Below are 18,296 nucleotides of genomic sequence, written 5' to 3'. Positions count from 1 at the left end.
AAAGGACAATTTCCCTTCTGCCTTGAGAAAATGAAAGTGACCTGTTCCTAGCTGAGATTGGAACTGTCCTTTCTCTCTCCTTGGGGCTCCAGCCCACTCTCCAGCTCCAGGAAGGTGGGTGGGGCTACCTGGCAGTGACCAGATGTGTCCCTCTGTCTTAGAGCAGCTAGAGATCACCTCACTAGAAGTATCTCCTCTTCCATGTCTATCTGCTTGAGTCTGTGCTGAAGGGGTTGAAGGCAGAGATGGAGGCCTGATCCTGTCCTTAAAGAGCTTGGAGTCCTGAGGAACTTACAAACAGCTTAGTCTTGAGTGATGTATATAGTGTAGTGTCACCCGGTATGACTAATGACCTGCCCAGCCTGGAATATGACACTGTTGGTGGCATTAAGAGACATTCTCTGAGAAGATCTAATGTCACCTTTAGAAGGTAGGGGACATCCATCAAGTGTCCTCCGGCCGTGTAAAGAGTTCAGTCTGGTTTAGGGTGGAGGCCTGTGGTAGCACTCACTGTTCAGCGATTTCCTTTCCCATGAAGATACCCGTCAAAGGTTGAATATGTTGGTACGTGCTGTAATCCCAGCATTGGAGAGGATGAGGCAAGGGGATCATGGGCATGAGGCCAGTATAGGTTACAGAGTGAGTTCAAGATAAGTCAGGGTTAGAAACAAACCAAACCAAGGCAAAAGAGGCACCAAACCTCTACAGTACAGGAAGCTGGATTGAATAGTCTAAGTAGCCTTCATTTCCCTGGAAGCTGGCTTTGGGGAAGAAATCTCCAGTGGTCTCATCTTTGTGTCGGCACTTTCTTAGACTACTGTTGACTGGTTGACCTTTGCCTTGTCATTTGATATAAGGGTCTGTGGCCTCAGACCCTTTTTAAACCACAGCATTTTAAAGGAAGATGAAATAGCCCAATATTGAAGTCTTCCCTCTCAGTTTAGTTTCTGTTTAGAAAGGTGAGTGAGCCCAGCCAGATGGTTTTACAACTGAGCTGGAAGTCTATTTCTTTTGAGTCTAGAGGCTTTGGCCTAGTTCATGATGTCCCCACAGGGAGATATTGGCTAGGTATCAGTATTTGTTGACATGGTCTCTTCCCAGAGAGGCCCAGCAGGTTTGCATGGGGCTGACTTCATGAGTAAGTAGAGGATCTTCGAGAAGGTTCTTGCTTTAGTGGGCTGCAACCTTTTGAGCATGCATTTAGACCTTGGTCTGGATTTTTATTCACAGAAGCTCCTATTTTCTTCTAAAGAAGCACTGAATAGGTCAAGTCTGTGGTGTGATGCATAGCTTTAAATGTATGTAAACTTGACATAACCTTTAGTCACCCGGGAAAAGAGTCTGAGTGAGGTGTCATCTACATTGGGTTGGCTGGTGTGCATGTCTGTGCTTGGCTGTATTAATTTATGTGAGAGGGCCCTTCTGAGTGAGAGACACCATCTCCTAGGCAGGGAAGCCTGAATTAAGAGTAGAGAAATAGAGCTGAGCATAGGCAAGTAAGCAAACATACATGGTTCATTTCTCCCCGCCCTGCTCTTGACTGTAGATGTGACCAGCTGTTTCCAGCCCTTGCCTCGGTGATTTCCCCACTATGTGGATTATAACCTGGAATTTTAAGTGGAAATAAACAATGTTCTCTCCTAATATGCTTCTTGTCAGAGTATTTTATCACAGTAACAAAAATGAAATTAGAAAATGTGGTCATGAGATTAGAAGGGCTTGGGCCTGTAATCCCTCCTGCTCTGGAGGCTGAGGTGCTAGGAGGATTAGAATAAGTTCAAAGCTTGCTTGGGTTGCAGAGGGAGTTAAAGGCAAACTGGTGGCCTGGAGAGAGCCTGTGTCTTGATAAAAAACAAACAAAACAACTGAACTGGGAAGGGAGGCAGTGCCTGGTGAACAGGGTTAAGGTCTTTAGTCCCAAGTACCATCAAACAAACAAGAAGAGGTTAAGATGACCAGCTTCAGGGAGCTGCTATGTATGGACCAGCCTCTGAGCAGACACTAGGTGAGTGGGAAGGACCGTCAGGGCTTCATTGGCCTAGTCTGAATGTTAGTTAGCTCAGAGGATACAGCCCTTAGCTGAGAATGGGTAGAACTTTATCTGAGGTACACCTGTGCATTCTCTCCCACTGGCTTGTCCCAGTTAACAAGTCCTAGTTCCCTGTACTGGTCTCTCCCCTAAAACTCACAGGTCAGGTCATTTCAGTTTTCTGTTAGTAGAATCAGGGAGTACAGCCCTTGGGCTGTTAGAACTGAGAGCTCGTCTCTCAACCTTTCTTGCTTTTGGGAGGTCCCATCTTTGCCATTTTTCCCTATACAGAACATGAAAAGACAGGAGGCATTGACAGTGCTGGGCCTTGGACTCCCTCAACCCCCTCAGTCTAGAAACCAGAGCCTCTAGTTTTTTTCTCTTAGTGATGCTGTGGGCCCCTTTCCTGGTCTTGCCTTCTTGGTCCTTGACTCAGTGGATGGAAGGGGATTGCTTCTGTTCATGCATGCAGGGCTCCCTTAAGGTTAGGGCCAGCTGTCTCTGGGGACTGAGGTTGGAGGAATTGCTCCTCTCGGTCATTCATGTTCTTGTGCTGCGCTTTTGAACCAGGTTGATGAAGGCCTAGCCTGGAGGTGTGAGGTTTTTCTCAAAATTCACATTTATCAATTCCAGGAAATTACCATTGGCCTTCCTTGTATGGACGTCAGGAGCCAAAAGATAAGGTCTGGTTCTGGAATAGAGCTGCCGATGTGGCTGTTGCACTCAGAATATTTCTAGGACAAGCCGAGGAGTTTCCTATACTTCCTTTACCTAGAGGGGTTTCTTTAGTCTTGAGCAGTCACTTTAGAGTGGGACTTACGAAGTAAAGGCAAGATAGAAATAATGTCTGTTGCTGAACAGCTCTCAGGCCAAACCAGAGTCTTCATGAGTTGCAGATTCAGTGAGCACAGACACATCCCAATGGCAACCTGGCACCCATGGTTTTGTTAGTGAGAGCTGCATGGTGGGAGAACTAATGAGAAAAAAAGTCCTTCTCTTGTGTTGCTAAAAGATTCAGATTTGCTTAAATGTAATTTATCATAATGTTGCGGCTTCCTTGCAACTATAGGTAGAAATGGTCAGGAACTACCTTTTTTATCTTCTGGGACATAAGTGAACATCTCTTCCTTGCACTGTGAGTTACCTGTTAGATCAGGCATTTGTATGAGATGGATCACCATAAAGGGTAGGGAAGAACTTGGGGCCACTCTTTAAGAACAGGTAGGGACCTGAAACATATCTTCTACTGAGAGTATAGAGAGTGGATGGAACCACTCTAGAACCAGGTTACTTTCAAAATGGTGGCTTCCTCTTGGCAGGAACTCCATCATCATTGGAGGCAGCACAAAGAAAAGTGAGAACTTAGGCCTTGTGAAAAGACAGGACAGAACATGACGTGGAGAAAGGCCTGTAGGGTGACATTTTGGTCTAAATCTCTGCAGAGAGTAGTAACAGTGGGTAAAGAGAGTTGAGGATGATGTCATTCAGAGTTGTCATTTTGCTTTAGCTGGGATGCTGTTGCCATAGGGGCTCTTCTGAAGACTGTGCCAGAGTCTGCTGGTTGCTGGGTCTGTAGAATGCACTCATGTCTTCTCTGTCACTTGGGTTTTCTTACAAGTGGGAGAATTCTCTACTTCTGACCTTCTTCCTTGCTGTGTAAACAGTCGTCTTAAAGATTTTTTTTCTAAATGAGTACACACCTTGTATAGGACTCCCTTTTAAGTCCCAGGCAGGCCTGGAAGTTGTCCCTCTTTCTGTTTTGAAATCTGTGTGCTTGGTCTGGCTTTCCCTGCCAGTGAAGCATGACCTTTGACCTTGCTCCATGTGGACTCGCATGGGTGCCATGCTGGTCCCTGGGAACCTGTGTGGGGCACTGAGTTAGTAGGTCAGTTTCAGGGCAGTGTGCTTCCCCTGAGAATTGGGCAAGACACAGCCCCAGTGTCACCCAAGACTAGGAAACTCATGGTGACTGAAATGGTCCTGAGGAAATGCTCCTGTGACTTCTAGTGGTTTCTTTCATGGAAAGAAAGAGAAAATAGAGGTCCTCTGGATTAGAAGGTTTTAAAATGAACAGACTGCTGGGTTGAGTCTAGGCTTTTGCTTGCTATGTTATAGCATGATGGTTTGGGGGTCATAGTACATCATAGTAAACTGTGATAAGCAGATCATGGCCCAGGAAAATAATAATGTCTCTTACAGGAACTCCTTAGAGGCTTGGGGAAAAGGATATGGCTAACTATTTTGAATAATAAAGCTTACCTCTACCTAAAATTTTAGTTAATGAGCTGTATAATTTTACAAATTAGAAAGAATTTGAGAGCTGGGCATGGTGGTGCACACCTTTAATCCTCACACTTGAGAGGCAGAGACAGGCAGATCTTTGAGAGTTCAAGGCCAGTCTGGCCTACATATCAAGTTACAGACCTGTTACAGGGCTACATAGTGAGACCCTGTCTCAAAAAAAATAAACTTCAAGTGATTATGATAGCAGTTCGTGACAGTGTCTTTGAACCAGTTAGGACTGGGTCAGGATGAGAGTGTGGGTCTTGTGTTTATGTTCTGGGCATTCCTCCCTGTTCCTTGCTACACCCACGCAGGAAACAGGCTGGAACCCATCACCTTTCACACAGGGCCAGTCTGGTTGTCCAACTGGAAGAAAAGCCACTTTCAGCAATTGCTGAGCAAATCTACTCATATCCAGGGAAAAAGCAATGGTGTTACTTAAGAATGCTCATCAGAGTGAAGGATTTGCTCTGGAACCCTTGAGGGAGAGTTGAGTGCAGGCTGGTGGGGAGTTTTCCTCATATCTGAAGACTAACCATTCCATAGTCCTTTGGGAAAACAAATCCACATGGGGTTTTTGATCCCATGATTCCAGGCATGGAAGTCCTTGGAAACTAACAAATCACAAACAATTAAAGGTGAAAATCAGCTGGACCTAATTCGTACTCAACTTTCAGGAAAGTACCCGGGAATCCACCCTTGAAGAGACTATGCTGTGTAGATACCTCTTAGAAAGGCAAACATTTATCATGCCCAGGCAAAGGGGAGAGAGGGGAGAGAGAGAGAGAGAGAGAGAGAGAGAGAGAGAGAGAGAGAGAGAGAGAGAGAGAGAGAGAGAGATAGATTGAGAGAGAGAGAGAGATTGAGAGAGAGAGAGAGAGATTGAGAGAGAGAGAGAGAGATTGAGAGAGAGAGAGAGATTCCTAGGTACCTATTTAAAAAACATACTTTGCCCCAAACACCATTAGGACATGCCCCAGTACCCTGACATTGTGAAATATAATCAGAGTAAAGAATGTTCAGTTAAAATGTTCTGTACTCTTTCTCAATTTGGATAGATCAGCCACAGCCAAGAGTGAGATAACGCGTGGGGGATGGGTGGGGCGCTCTACAGTGTTGTGGGAGACCGTGTGTGTTTATGTGTTTGTGCTTGGGAAATCATTTGTCTTTGGCAAGGGAGAAGAGGAAGGCAGCAAACAGAACAATGTGATTGAGAAAGAGTTCTGCAAAGAGAACTGTCTGTGATCCCTATCAGAAGGCTGCACACATGACATTGGGTGCTATCCTCATGCTACGGTGGCCCATTGTGTGGCATACTGGGGAGCACTGAATGATTTTGGAACAGTTCTGGGATCTGTACATTGGTAGCAGTGTGTGGTTGGGTGACATGGTCACTGCCAGTCTGAGCACATTCTACCCAGTTTTCTCTAGTGTAGGCAGCACCAGCTCGAAAGCCCACCATGGTTTTAGCACATGATCATTCTGGACCAGCAATGGCCCAGGCTCTAAGAGGGCTGAGTCCTCCCACCTGCCCCACCTGCCCCACCTGCCCCACCTGTCCCACTGAACTCGGATTCTGTCTCTGGCTGCCACTCTCTGTCCTGGTCCTTAGTGACAGGGAAGACACAGACACTGGGGGAGGTGTAGCTAGATTCCAGTCAGATCCAGCAGTGACCATTGGAGCTTAAGAATAGGAGTGTGGTAGAGAGAAGAGTCATCATTTGGGGCCAGCTCTGACCCCTCCCCAGTGCTCAGCTCCCTACTTGCTGGTCTGCTGGGTTCCTTGCAGCTGACCAGCCCTATTGCAAATGGTCTGGGCAGAAACACCCCAACAGGGAGTATTGGAGCCTGTGACCATTTGTTGGCAGGGTAATAACATGTCACTGCATAGAACCTCAATTATGGTGAATGAGGTGGCACGTATGGAAGAACATTAGTAAGCTAAAGAACCTTGTTCTAGATTGAAAGTATCCAATGTCTCAAAATTCTTCTGTCTGTTGGGAGTGGGAGGTAGGTTACAGCTACTCAAAGGACAAGCTGGATACTGAGAGAGAAAAGCATCTTTGTCCAAAGAACCTGTTCCTTCTTAGGCTTCTTTGGAAAATACCTGTCTTGGACATCGGAGATGGGGAGAAAGGCAAGACCCTGGTGCAAACTTCAGAGTCTAACAGGTGGCAGGGGTTAAAGTCAGTCACACAGGCCAGGCAGTGGTGGCGCATGCCTTTAATCCCAGCACTCGGGAGGCAGAGGCAGGCCGATCTCTGTGAGTTTGAGACCAGCTTGGTGTACAGGAGCTAGTTCCAGGACAGCCTCCAAAGCCACAGAGAAACCCTGTCTCAAAAAAAAAAAAGCCTGTGTGGGTGTGGGTGTGTGTCTGTCTGTCTGTCTGTCTGTGTCTGTGTCTGTGTGAAATAGTGTTGCCTGGAGGCAAACAAAGGTGAGAAGGACTCCATTCATGATATGTGCTAGCTCGATAGTGAGCCCTCTGAACTCAGATCTGATTTCCCAGTCTGAGTACCAGTGTTTAAAGTGATAAGAAGTCCCTGCACTTCTAGGAACAAGATTGGGAATGGATACAGCAATCCATGGACACAGGGAACACATGGAGACTACCCCAGAATCAGGGTGGGGTGAGATTCTTATCAGTACCTCACTATCTCTTTCTCCTGTTCCTGCCACTGGGAATGGCTGTGCATGCCTACAGATGTGGGGGGAGGGGGAGGGAGCTGCCTTCTGTCCAGGTGGAGCAGCAGCAACCTGTCTCCTCTCCTTTACAGGAAGCTGCACAGCGGGATGAAGACTTACGGGTGTGAGCTCTGTGGAAAACGGTTCCTGGATAGTTTGCGACTGAGGATGCATTTACTGGCTCATTCAGGTAGGCAAGGCCTCCTTCACGGGCCCCATGTCAGTACAGACAACTACTTCCTGTCCATTTCCCTCTCAACTCGGAGCTGGCCATGGTCTGATTGTCTTCACTGCCAGCCAGGGCTTTGGTCCACCTTGTCCCTTGGATCCTCGCTCCAGTTTCATGGAGCAGAAAAGCCACCCTGAGAGTGTGCCCGTCAAAGGATCCCATCCTCGTGCTCTCCCCTGGGGTTCCCAGGCCATCACTGGTACCCATGCCCTGTGCGATCTACCTTCCAAAGTAGACTGCAGTTTCATTAGCAGAAACAGTTGTGGAATTAGGTTCTCGCTGTCTAATGAATCTGACTATTGGGCTCACATTATACAAGAGCCTTTAATTAAATAGATATAGAAAGGTTGGAACTCAAAGCTAGTTATAGCGTGCTGTCTTTTGCAAGTTAATTTTATCCAATTCTAGTGGGGTTGACTATGGCTGCTAGTAATTTTGTTCATGTTTGGGCAAAACTGTTCTTCCCCAAGAGGTATGTGGAAAGGGAAGAAGCCCTTAACACCCTGTGTGCCTGGTGTTGGGGGTACAGGGAAGGATCCTGCAGATCTGGCCCTGCAACCTTTGAGCTGAGGACACAGCCTGCCTTTTACTGTAGAGCCTGTAACTTCCCTGCCAGGCCATAGTCTCCTCCCTCTAATAGCTTTGCCTTTAAACCTTGCACTCATAGTTTAGGGGAGAAGTGCAGGCTGTCTGTCTTCTTTGGTCTTGCTCTCCTTCTGTGGGTGACCACCAATATCTGCCTCTGCTTTGGCCGTAGTGCCTCAACAATATGTCCTTAGGGGGTTTAACATGTGATCCATCCCTTCCCGTGACAGACACTATGTGACTATGTCACCCCGGGGCAAGCCTCATCACCTCACACCAGATGCCTCCTGCCTGGTGGGCTGTCTGTGTACTGTTCCTCCTCCAACGTGCCATGTGGATGATGGTCTAGGTTCTCACTGGCAGCTTTGTGGTACCCCACTGAAACTTTGCTGCTTAGCCCGCATGGCTTCCCTCACTCAGTGCTTAGCAAGTGCTTTGTTACCTTCATTCCATTCTGTCTGCATGACAGAACACTTCTCCCACCTTTCCAGGTTTTTCCAGACCCTTTTTCAAAATAAGAGCACCTTTAGCCATTCCCCACTTGTAGTCAGAAGGATCCATGACATGGTGCCCATGTTTCTGTATCTGATGCTGTCTTTGAGCAAACTCTTTCTTCCTCGTGTTACTGTTATGTCTGGGATTGCCTTTCTCCCCTGTTGAGAGGCAGGAAAATACAGTAGAAGAAACTTGGTCACCTACCTACCGACATGGTGACTTGGCCTTTCTGAGCCTCTGTCTGCATCCTTGTCTGTAAAGCAGGAATGTTTAACTCGAACTCGGAGAACTTGTAAGGCTCACACAACTTCTTTCCCATTATGCCCACTGTGTGGCAGGTACTTGGTAAGTGTAATCTCCCTTCTTTATCCTTACCAGACAGTAAAGTGTTAGGGCACAGGATTGAGCCTGTGCTATGTCTAACACATTGCCTGCAAATGCTTATTCAATAAATGAATATAGCCTGGGCATCAGATGAGCCACTCAAGAGTACTGTAAGGTCCTGACTGGTCTTACCAGCAGCAGAAATCCTTTCACGGCTGAGGGGCTTGATGGAATGGGAACACACTGGACCTCCTGACTCTTCCAGGCAGTGGGAGCAGGCGTGACATGGTTATAAAAACCATGTCTGCAGTGTTGGTGGGTATGACTGAGATATGTTGAGAGCTGCTGAGTTCTTTCTACTAGGTGGGTTTGGTGGCCCCAGTTCTGACAAGACAGTGACTTTGTATCACTTGCAAGTGGGGGGCCCCTGGGAGGAGTCCACTTTGGTCCTATCAGAGGCACCACCTCACAAGTTTCAGGAAGTGGGCTGTGCTTTCTTAGTTTCCCATTTCAGTGCTGATGTATTGTCCACTGAAGGCTGACTATATTATGATTTGCCCCTCTGAAATCCACTTGCCAATGCCCTTGTGAAGGAGGACCATTTTGTTTTAATTCTCCCTAGCACACAGCTCCTAGCCTGCAGCCCGAGACTTCCAGTCTTTGCCTGTTCGTCCTGTTGTCCTGCAGATCCCTCGCTCTTGTATAGGCCTGTCTTGACATTCAAATCGCACCAAAGGACCGGGAGGCTGGACCACTTCCTGAACCCTTGCTCCCTGCAGAGACCTGAGCTTGCTGCAGGTTAGGGTCCGGGTCTGAGGGGTTCCCAGACTTCTAGCAACCCCTATACCAAATAAGAGAACTCTGTAGCTCTAGAGGATATTCATTTTTGCTGGTCTTGGTGATCTATAACTATCATCCCAGCACTTGGGAAGTAGAGAGAAGGGCTCAGGAATTGAGGGCCAGCTGCAGCTACACAGCAAATTCAAGGCCAGCCTGGGCTACATGATACCCTCTCTTAAAACACAAACAAACAAACAAAAAACAAAAAGAGGCAACATTTATTTATTCATTCATTCATCCTGAGACACACTGGCTGTCCTGGAACACACTATAGACAGCATATATTTCTTGCTTCTCTAGTTTGAAGGCTCTGTGCTGGGAACTGACAGTGAGACCAGCCTAGGGATTTATACCCATTTCTTTTTTAGAGGATAAAGGGTTGGAGCTGGGAAGGTCATACTTAGTTGCCCAGGGCCCGGGGAACCTGTTTCTGGCTTTTTCTTGTATTTTTAAGAACGTGATGTGGAGATATGAACCCCAGGCTGAGCAGGGGTCCTGGTGACTCCCTAGGCATTGCTCTGCCCTGGCCAGGCTTATTCAGGCTGTCTCTTCTGCTCCACTGAGCAGCGTGCCTCTCCCTTCCTCCTTCTCTTGCGGGTGCTGGCCGCCCCACCCCCTCTTGGCTAGCACAGCCTGTGTTTGTTATTGTAGTCCTGGCGCTGAGCCAGGTCTGGCTGTGAGCCAGACTTGTGGGTACAGTATGTACAGTGAGTGCTCAGCCAAGTTTGTCATCATACTCGATTATTTTTTTTTTCTAATCTGGAAGGGGTGGGGTGAAAACAAGAGTTTCTGCGATGCTGGAGGAGAGAATGCACTGGATCCCATGGTGTTACTTCTGTGAGGGAGGCACTCCAGTCGGCCTGCCTTACCCCGAACACATCTCTCCCTTCCCTGTCGCCTTCTCCCCTCTTCACTTCCCCATCAGATGAAATCAGCCTGTAGGAGATCGACAAGGCAAGCTCCTATTTGCAGTGACTAGAATACTAAATTTACACTCTTAAATCAGTTTTCATTGTGTTGAAATTGACAATTTGTTTAATTAGAAGTTTGCCCTGTAGGAGGCCCTTCCGAGAGGCTGCTGTTTCTCCCCTCCCCTCTCTTACTTTCTCTTTTTTTAGTTGTGTTGTTTTTTAAGACCTTAAATGGTGGTAGTGAATGTTCACTTTAATTGAAGTTTTTATCCTGATTTCAATGCGTTAACTACCCAAGTGTTTATGAGATATACCTGATGATAACAATAAGTTTAAATTAACCACCAACCACTAACTCATTAACTAATGAGTGATCTGGCCAAGTTCTACATTTTAGGGATGGTTTTAGGGATCAGAAGGACTGGAGAATTAGGGTTGTGACTGTCAGAGTGAAGAGCAATGACTTCATTCAAGTTCCTGACAAAGTTGGGATAGGGTTGTAGCGGGGAGCTGAAGAGTATCCTGCCAGCCCACCATCCATGTCTGGGGATGACTCTGAGGCCTCATTTATTGCCTTGTTCCCATGGGAATCATGCCTGGAAGCATTTATGGATCCCCAATTCTTTGCTTTTGCTTTGATTTGCAGCTGGGATGTGGGGCTAGACAGACCACAGACTGTAGGTGTGGCTCAGTGGGCTCTGAACTTGCCCAGTATAAGCCTTACCGTTAGACTTATATGAACTTGTCACTTCTTATCGTGGCATACTGCAGGCTTATAAAGACACTGCAACTGCTTGCTCTGTTTTGGACCCAGCTATTAACTAGGAGGGGTCTGAGTGTTTAGGTGGTCAGGTTCCATTCTGGGGTATCATTCACTTTTAGAACCAGTGCATATTTAATATGCATGAATTATGAGTGAGGTTGTGTGATGGATGTCAGGGCATCCTTTCCCTCCAGGAACTTGGTCTAGTAGGAGACATCAGGTTAGTTCTTTAAAAAGTGCTGAAAGAATTGTTCCCAGTGTCAAGACAGAAGTTTGGGAGAGATTCAGAAGATGTGGACCCCAAGTAGAAGGTGAGAGCTGTGTTCCGGAGGGATCACAGGAGGCCTGACTGTGAGGATGAGCAGTACTGTTTGGAGAAGAGTATGTGGGTAGAGTGACAGAGGAAGGACCTAGAATAGGGTCGAGGCAGGATTGTGGAAGTCCTTGAGGAACAAAATGATTTGAAACTCCCCAGCACAGGAAAACCTCTAACATACTGAGAAGGGAGTGACATTGTTTTCCCTTCAGAAGGGACTGTTGAGCTTTGGCTATTGATTGGCCTGGAGTGTACGACATGTGAGACCCCCTCAATAGTCAAGACAGGTAGGTCACTGTGGTCATGGCTGCAGTGTGGAATCCCAAGCTTCCTACACTAGGGTAAGCTGTCAGGTGGAGATGCCCCACACACTCGTTCCCTGATTGCTCTTGCTGGTGCTTAGGTAATTAGGTGCTGCCAGCCATGCTGGTTGAGAGCCCATCCCTGTGACCAGGCTTGTGTCCATACTCAGAGCCACACAGAGGGATGAAGGCTTGGGGCAATGGGTTTTGCAATTCTAGCCAGAGCTTGGGGTAGCCCTGGTATATTAATCTGAAACCTGAGTCATCCATAGAGCAGGTGAAAGTACTAGAAGGGGACAGAAGCATGATTGGTTTTCTTTGGCTTCTGTGATCAGGGGGAAAACATACAAGTTGACAAAGATCAGTGAGTTGACCTGGTTTCTTCCCTCCCTCCCTCCGTCCGTCCCTCCCTCTGTCCCTCCCTCCATCTCTCCCTCCCTCCCAGCACTTAGCTTTTGGCTTCAAGGTTCTTAAAGATAGGAGGAGTGAAAGCATGGCAACTGACAAGTCCCTGTGACTGCTAAATTAGAGGTCCCCACAGTAATCATCAGAAAGGCTGCCTTAGAGTTCAAAGATGGCTTCTCAGGACAGCACTTTGGAGTTGGCCAAGCACATGAGTGTCTGTAGCCAGTCCCTTACCCTGCCTCCTCTCCAGGGGATACCAATTTTCCTCTCTGCTGAGGGTAAAACTGGAGACTCCTGGAAATACCCTGTCCTGGGGGCACTGTCTACTCCCTCCCCAGGTCTTGAGCGGTGCCCACCCACTGGGCATTCCTGTTGGCAGTGGGGCGGGCGGTTCAGTGGTGCACACACTAGGGTAGCAGAGAGGAAAGAGCTGGGAAAGCACTTTCTCCTGTCTCTCTTGAACACACTTTTCACTCGCTCTTCCTCTCCCTCCTCTGAAGTTGGCCAGCTTCCTGAACTTTTTTCCCAGAGCGGTGTCGTCACTGGCCTGCCGGCAGGGCTGGATGTTCTGCCAGCATTCCAGAGAGTTTATGATCGCTTGCAGATGCGTCTCCAAGAACACACTGTACCCAAAGCAGAAATTAATGCAGGCTTGACTGCGGTCCAAGCCCCTACACGGGAGAGAGGAGAAAGAAAACAAAAACTGTTTAATGCTGTTTATAAATTATACACTGGCTGATGAAAAATACATTTCTTTCCTGCCCCCTTCCACACTCCCCCCTTCCCTGTAGCCCCCTCCCCACCCGCCCCTTCTCCATTTCTGCCTCAAGAGCCTCAGCTGAGAGCAGGAGAATATGGTTTTGCTTTTTAGCTCCTGTTTTGGCTGGGATCCGAAACGCTGCCGCTGATTCTTAGCCAGAGTGTTTTTCCCTTTACCTGATGAAATACACTGATTTTTTTTCAGCCCACGTGAGCTGTTTTTGGCTTTGTTGTTTGGGTGGGTGGGATTTTTTTTTTTTTTTGGCCTGGGGTTTTGTTTACAGAAAGTGTCATGTGCCGTTCAGGGCGCCATGCTAGTCCTAGGAAGATGAATCCACCACATCGGCCCACCTTAGTGTCACTGAGTATATACTCTGAGATACCAAAGCCTTCAAGGCTTGACCTCAGACTAACTGAACTGACAAAGTTGGGGACATTCTTTGCAGGTCATTGTATTAAACAGTATTATCCACCACTTCTCTTTCAGCCCTTCACCTGTAACCTGTGTGAAGAGGGGGTCCACATTCCCCCCAGTACACAGACATCTGCACATGGTACTGTAGCAGAACTGGGGAACTCACTCTGTCTACCCCTCTGGAACCCACCCAGCGTCTTCCCGCATCCCACAAGCCCCCCTATCCCAATTTATTCTATAAATTCGTTTCTACATTATGTCTATCCATTTACATGGCTTTTGTGTTTTTTAATACTGCTAATGTTTATCATTTGCCCAACAGGCTCGACAGATTTTGCTTCCTGTAGAGCATTGAGGCTTTAGAGCCCCCTCGTTGCTAAGTAGCAGTCTCTCTGTACTGTAATGGGCTGATTTTGTATTCCGTTCAGCGCTGTATCTTATTTTTGTATGCAAGACAAAGTGTTTTGATGGAGGACGATTGCGGCAGTGTCTGGAGGCTGTTTGGAGTTTTATGGGCTGTACAGTACACTGTGTGCTCTGCGAACAGAACACAGGCTGTTGAATTTTGGATTGGATTTGTCATTTTTCCCCCGCTCAGAGAGGAGCCTGTCAGATAGAACATGACTTTAAGGGTGGAAGAAAGAAAGTGGGAATTATGTAATATCCCTTTCCTCTCTCCCTCTTTCTGTCTCTCACCCTCGCTCTCTTTCAGTGATCTCTCCATTCCCAAATCGGGTGGCACACCCCCTTTCCCACTGCCACATGATTTTGCACAGCTAGGTGGTGACGTTCCTATTAGGAATGAATGGTGCCCTGGAGGAGAGAATGGGGCATCTGTCTGTCTGCTATTCATTGGAGTCTTCTCCCCTTTGCTCCTTCCTTCCCGCCTAGGTTTTGGACTCCTTCCCTAGCCCTTGATTTTATCTAAGGAGGAGTGGAATGGGGCTGCAGGGTGTGGCTGTTTTTATGGGATGGGCCCGAAAGCAATGATGTTTTGTTATTCTCGGAGTCCTTATACCCTTGTTGGGCTTCCTAGATGTGCCCTGTGACAAGTGTGTCCCTGGGTGGACTCCCATGGCTGTCTTTCCCTGTAGCCTCTGTTCCCGAGTAGGCCCTGTGTTGTGTCGAGTCCAGGTCTGCACCTGCAGACTGTGTCCTGCCTTGGCCATCATGCTACTGCTGCCCCTCAGTGCTTCCCCGGCAGGGGCAGGTGTTTATCCATAGCTCTTCTCTCCTCTGCTCCCCCTCCTCTCCTCCAGTCGCACTTCATCTTTTTGTCACCGTCCTCGAGTCTGTGTCAGCAGCAGCCGTTGCTTGACACTGCCATGTGTTTTCTGTCTCCTTTCCTGTGTCTTCATCCGTCTTTGTCTTCCTCAGCCTGTCCTCTCTCATCTGTCTGTTAGTCTGTCTGTTTCCTTTGTTACCACCCTCAGTGGTCCTTAGCTGAGAAGTTGGGCAGCAGTCAGAATGTGGAATTGAGATCGCTCTGGCCCAGAGGCCTAGTCAGGACTCTGGAGCACATGATGAGAAAGCTCCAGGCACATGGGAGCTTACATGTGCTGGTCCCTTTCCTTCTGGCCTGGCTTCTGTTCTCCCTGGGTTCTTATATGCTGTTTGCAAGTGGAGTTAGATAGAAGAACAGGGTTAGGTTTGCAAGGCCCATATTGGACACTGCCCCTCAGATTCCCACCACCAGACCCCTGCTCACACAGGTGTGCACTGTGTACCTACCGGAGCATGGAAGCCCTAGACAACCCTTGCCAACAGTTCTCCCATACGTATGACCTGGTAAAATGCTTGGCAGACAGAAAGCTTGGATTGCTATTTCTGAAGCAATGAATATCCTGTAACTAAAGTGAGGGGGCTCAGTGGGTAAAGGTGCCTGCTGCATAAGCCTGGTGACCTGAGATTAATCCCTGGAACCCACATAAAGGTAGGAGAGGACCTACTTCACAGGTTGTCCTCTGATGTACACACACACACACACACACACACACACACACACACACACCCCTACCACTACCACCAACAGTAATAATACATACATAAAAGTACTCCTAGGGAGATCTGGATTTGATGGGACCTGAAGCTTACATGGATTTGGGTGCTTCCTTTAGGAAAGGATTCTGAATATTCAGTGTTTGGGATATGCTAGGAAAGGGGTGGTTGCCTGAGAGAGAGAAAAGCTGCAACACCAGTCCATTCTGAGGCTCGGACCCCTTTAGACAAGGAACAGCTGATTGGAGCCCCGCCCCCACCCTCACTCCCGCCCCCTCCCAGATGTAATAGCTGGTAGCAGATAGTGGTGTCTGAGAACCCATAGGAAGGACATAGGGCAGCTGTACCCGTTGGCCTTTGGTTTCTAGTCTTCAGGACTTAGGCCAAGTCTTCCTCTTGTTTTTGGTAAACCATCGCTGGTCATAGGAGCCTGTAAGCTTCTTGGTATCCCATGCTCTGTTCTCAGTCAGCATGGCTGGTTGTTGGTAGGTAGGTCCTGAGTTCTGTCATGCCCTGAGCCTTTAGACAGATTGAAAGCCATGGTAACTGCTAAACTAACGAACTGTGGGTTGGTATGGTGTTCAGCCCCATCTCTGTCCCTGGTGAGCTTTCTGCCTAGGTCAGTAGATACGGTGCTTTTGGAGCAGAATCTAAGTCTGGGCTAAGGTAGAGGACAATGTTTTCATCAAACACTGTGTGTGCTCATCTGTTTGTGTGCACACGTATGAGAGAAAAAAAGGAGATTGAGACAAAGTGTTTACATGAAATACTCAGAAATGTTCCTCTGCTGTAATGGGCCTACACAGGCTATTACCTTGAAGATTTAAAAGCGAAATGAGCTCACGATATCTAGTGACTGCCACCGACATTCATGCTTGGTTGCAAAGCCAGTGTTACCTTCAGCTTCGTTGTTGGTTGTTAATTTTTGGATGCTGGTGGCACACCCCCACGCCTTGGATTCCTACAGGAGCAAGCTGATTGATGGATAGATAGGACCCCAGTGAAGAAGAACCTTTTCATTTTCAACACAGCCTCTGACCTTTCAGGCCAACAGAGCAGGTTTCTCTGAGGAATCCAGAGAGCCCAGGCTGAGACTCCAGGTCGACTTTGGCAGGGGCAGCAGTTTGCATTTTTTTAATTTAATAATTTGGGTTTCCTATGAATGGTTCTGCATGGTGTGCAATAGTATGCATTTTCATAACTGTCTCTTCCACTTTGGGTAAAGGAAGGGAGGGAAAAAATAACAGCAGCAGCATTCTGTGGGCAAGGAGGAAAACAAGAGAATGGGGCAGAGAACAGGCTAAATTTAAAATTGTAATTGGCTGACTTCCACTGGCTTGCGGGTGTTTTAATGACTCATAATAACTTCATTTAAAACCAGCTGAGCAGAAAATAGATTGGAGAGGAGCCTCGGGCCATTATGGATTTGTTTTTTTTGACAAGCTCGGTTTTCAGCAGCCAGGAAGGCTCTCAGAGAGGGCTTGGCTCTCTCTCTCTCTCTCCCTCTCTCTCTCTCTCTCTCTCTCTCTCTCTCTCTCTCTCTCTCTCTCTCTCTCATGACTGGGAGAGATTGTATTTTAAAAGAAAATAGATAGTTTTCTTTTTTAACTCTCCCCCTTACCCCTTTTAATATTTTCTTAAAAATGATTAAAATAGAAGCCTTGGGGTATTATTTTAGCATCTTAAGATCCCCCCCCCACCCACATACACTTTTGATGTGGTAAACAGAACATAAATAAAATTGTTTTGGAAATGACTGAATTAATTAGGTAGTAAACCAACTCCAATGAATAAATTCCCCGGGCTGGTTTGCTCTCACCCTCATCCATATTTTCACCAACCCCTTCTTCCTCTTCCTCCCAGCCCCTCCTTCCTCGGAAGGAGACCCTCCCTTTTACATGGCAAGGCTCTCCTATCACAGGGGCAGCTGTTCAGTGATTCCGCTGCCCCACGTGCCGTTCACCGGGATTTCCATAGGACTCGCTCTGTCCAGGAAGTTTTAGGAGTTGCCAGAGGAGGCTCTGACCTGCCTCTAGTTATTTCTAAATAAAATCCTGTTTCCCATGTTAGGAATGGTGCCAGGGCCAGAGACTGGTCCCTTCTTCCCTATTTTTTGAAAGTCAGCCCACTCAACCACAGGGTGCGCCTGACTGGTCAGCACGGAGGCCTCCTCTATCTGATTGCTCTCAGCCATCCACTGGGCTGTCCCCTCTTATGACACCTGTCACCTTCTTTGTTAAGGAGTTGCTTTTGTTTTTTTTTTTTTTTTCAGTTGTCCCCTTTCATGTGCTAGGTCCTAGGCTCTTGGGAACATAGGATTCACGTATTTCTGTGTTCCCCCATACTACCTGGCATAGGAACCTGAGTGATGGTTAGACCTGCCATTTGTGTAAATGGGTGGGGCAAGAAATGGACTGGAGGGTCTCTTGTGCTGCCTCGATCCCTGGGACCAGCTGTCTGGACCTGAAGAGGAAGGCAGGGATCTTATCAGTAGTCTGTGTCCTTGCATCCCTACAGCCTAGCGCATAGTAGGCAGTCGGTAAGTATCTGCTGAATAAACGAACGGCTTTGGGTACATGGTAATGGATGGAGACAGAGAGAAAGGCACTTACTGTGTGCCTGCTGTGTCCCAGGCACAGTGCGGCGCTGGCACGCTGACAGCGTTGACACGCTGATGCAGTTTACAGATGAGGACACGGAGCCTTCACGTATCCACGACTGAGCCGGCTTGAGATCGGAAAGCCAAGGGTGGCAGAGCTGAATCGACTCAGACCTGTCTCTGTGCCTGAGCCTGGCTCCACACACTGTTGAGTGTCACAATACCTGCTTTTCTGTGTGTTTATCTACTGATGCCTTACAGATTGGGGGGGGGGGGAGTAAGATAGGAGAGCAAAGGCCAGGAGGGCCTCCGTCTTCTGAGGCTCTGAGGTGGGAAGCGCCATATTGGAGCTGCCCCA

At 47.8% G+C, this 18,296-nt stretch overlaps 1 protein-coding gene across 2 annotated transcripts in view; it reads left to right on the top strand.

The window, feature by feature from the left end:
- The window catches only part of Zbtb16 (zinc finger and BTB domain containing 16), a 184,127-nt gene that overhangs the window by 84,542 nt on the left and 81,289 nt on the right, over positions 1-18,296 (top strand). For both annotated transcript variants that reach the window (XM_040729733.1, XM_040729734.1), the window contains exon 3: positions 7,090-7,187. In XM_040729733.1, the coding sequence (XP_040585667.1) occupies positions 7,090-7,187 (98 nt within the window). The remainder of the gene's footprint in view (positions 1-7,089; positions 7,188-18,296) is intronic.

Source organism: Mesocricetus auratus, unplaced genomic scaffold, assembly GCF_017639785.1.
Source record: "Mesocricetus auratus isolate SY011 unplaced genomic scaffold, BCM_Maur_2.0 Super-Scaffold_100022, whole genome shotgun sequence".
NCBI lineage: Eukaryota > Metazoa > Chordata > Mammalia > Rodentia > Cricetidae > Mesocricetus > Mesocricetus auratus.
The sequence above is the reverse complement of the archived record's forward strand: the minus strand, read 5'-3'. Positions and strand labels throughout refer to the sequence as shown.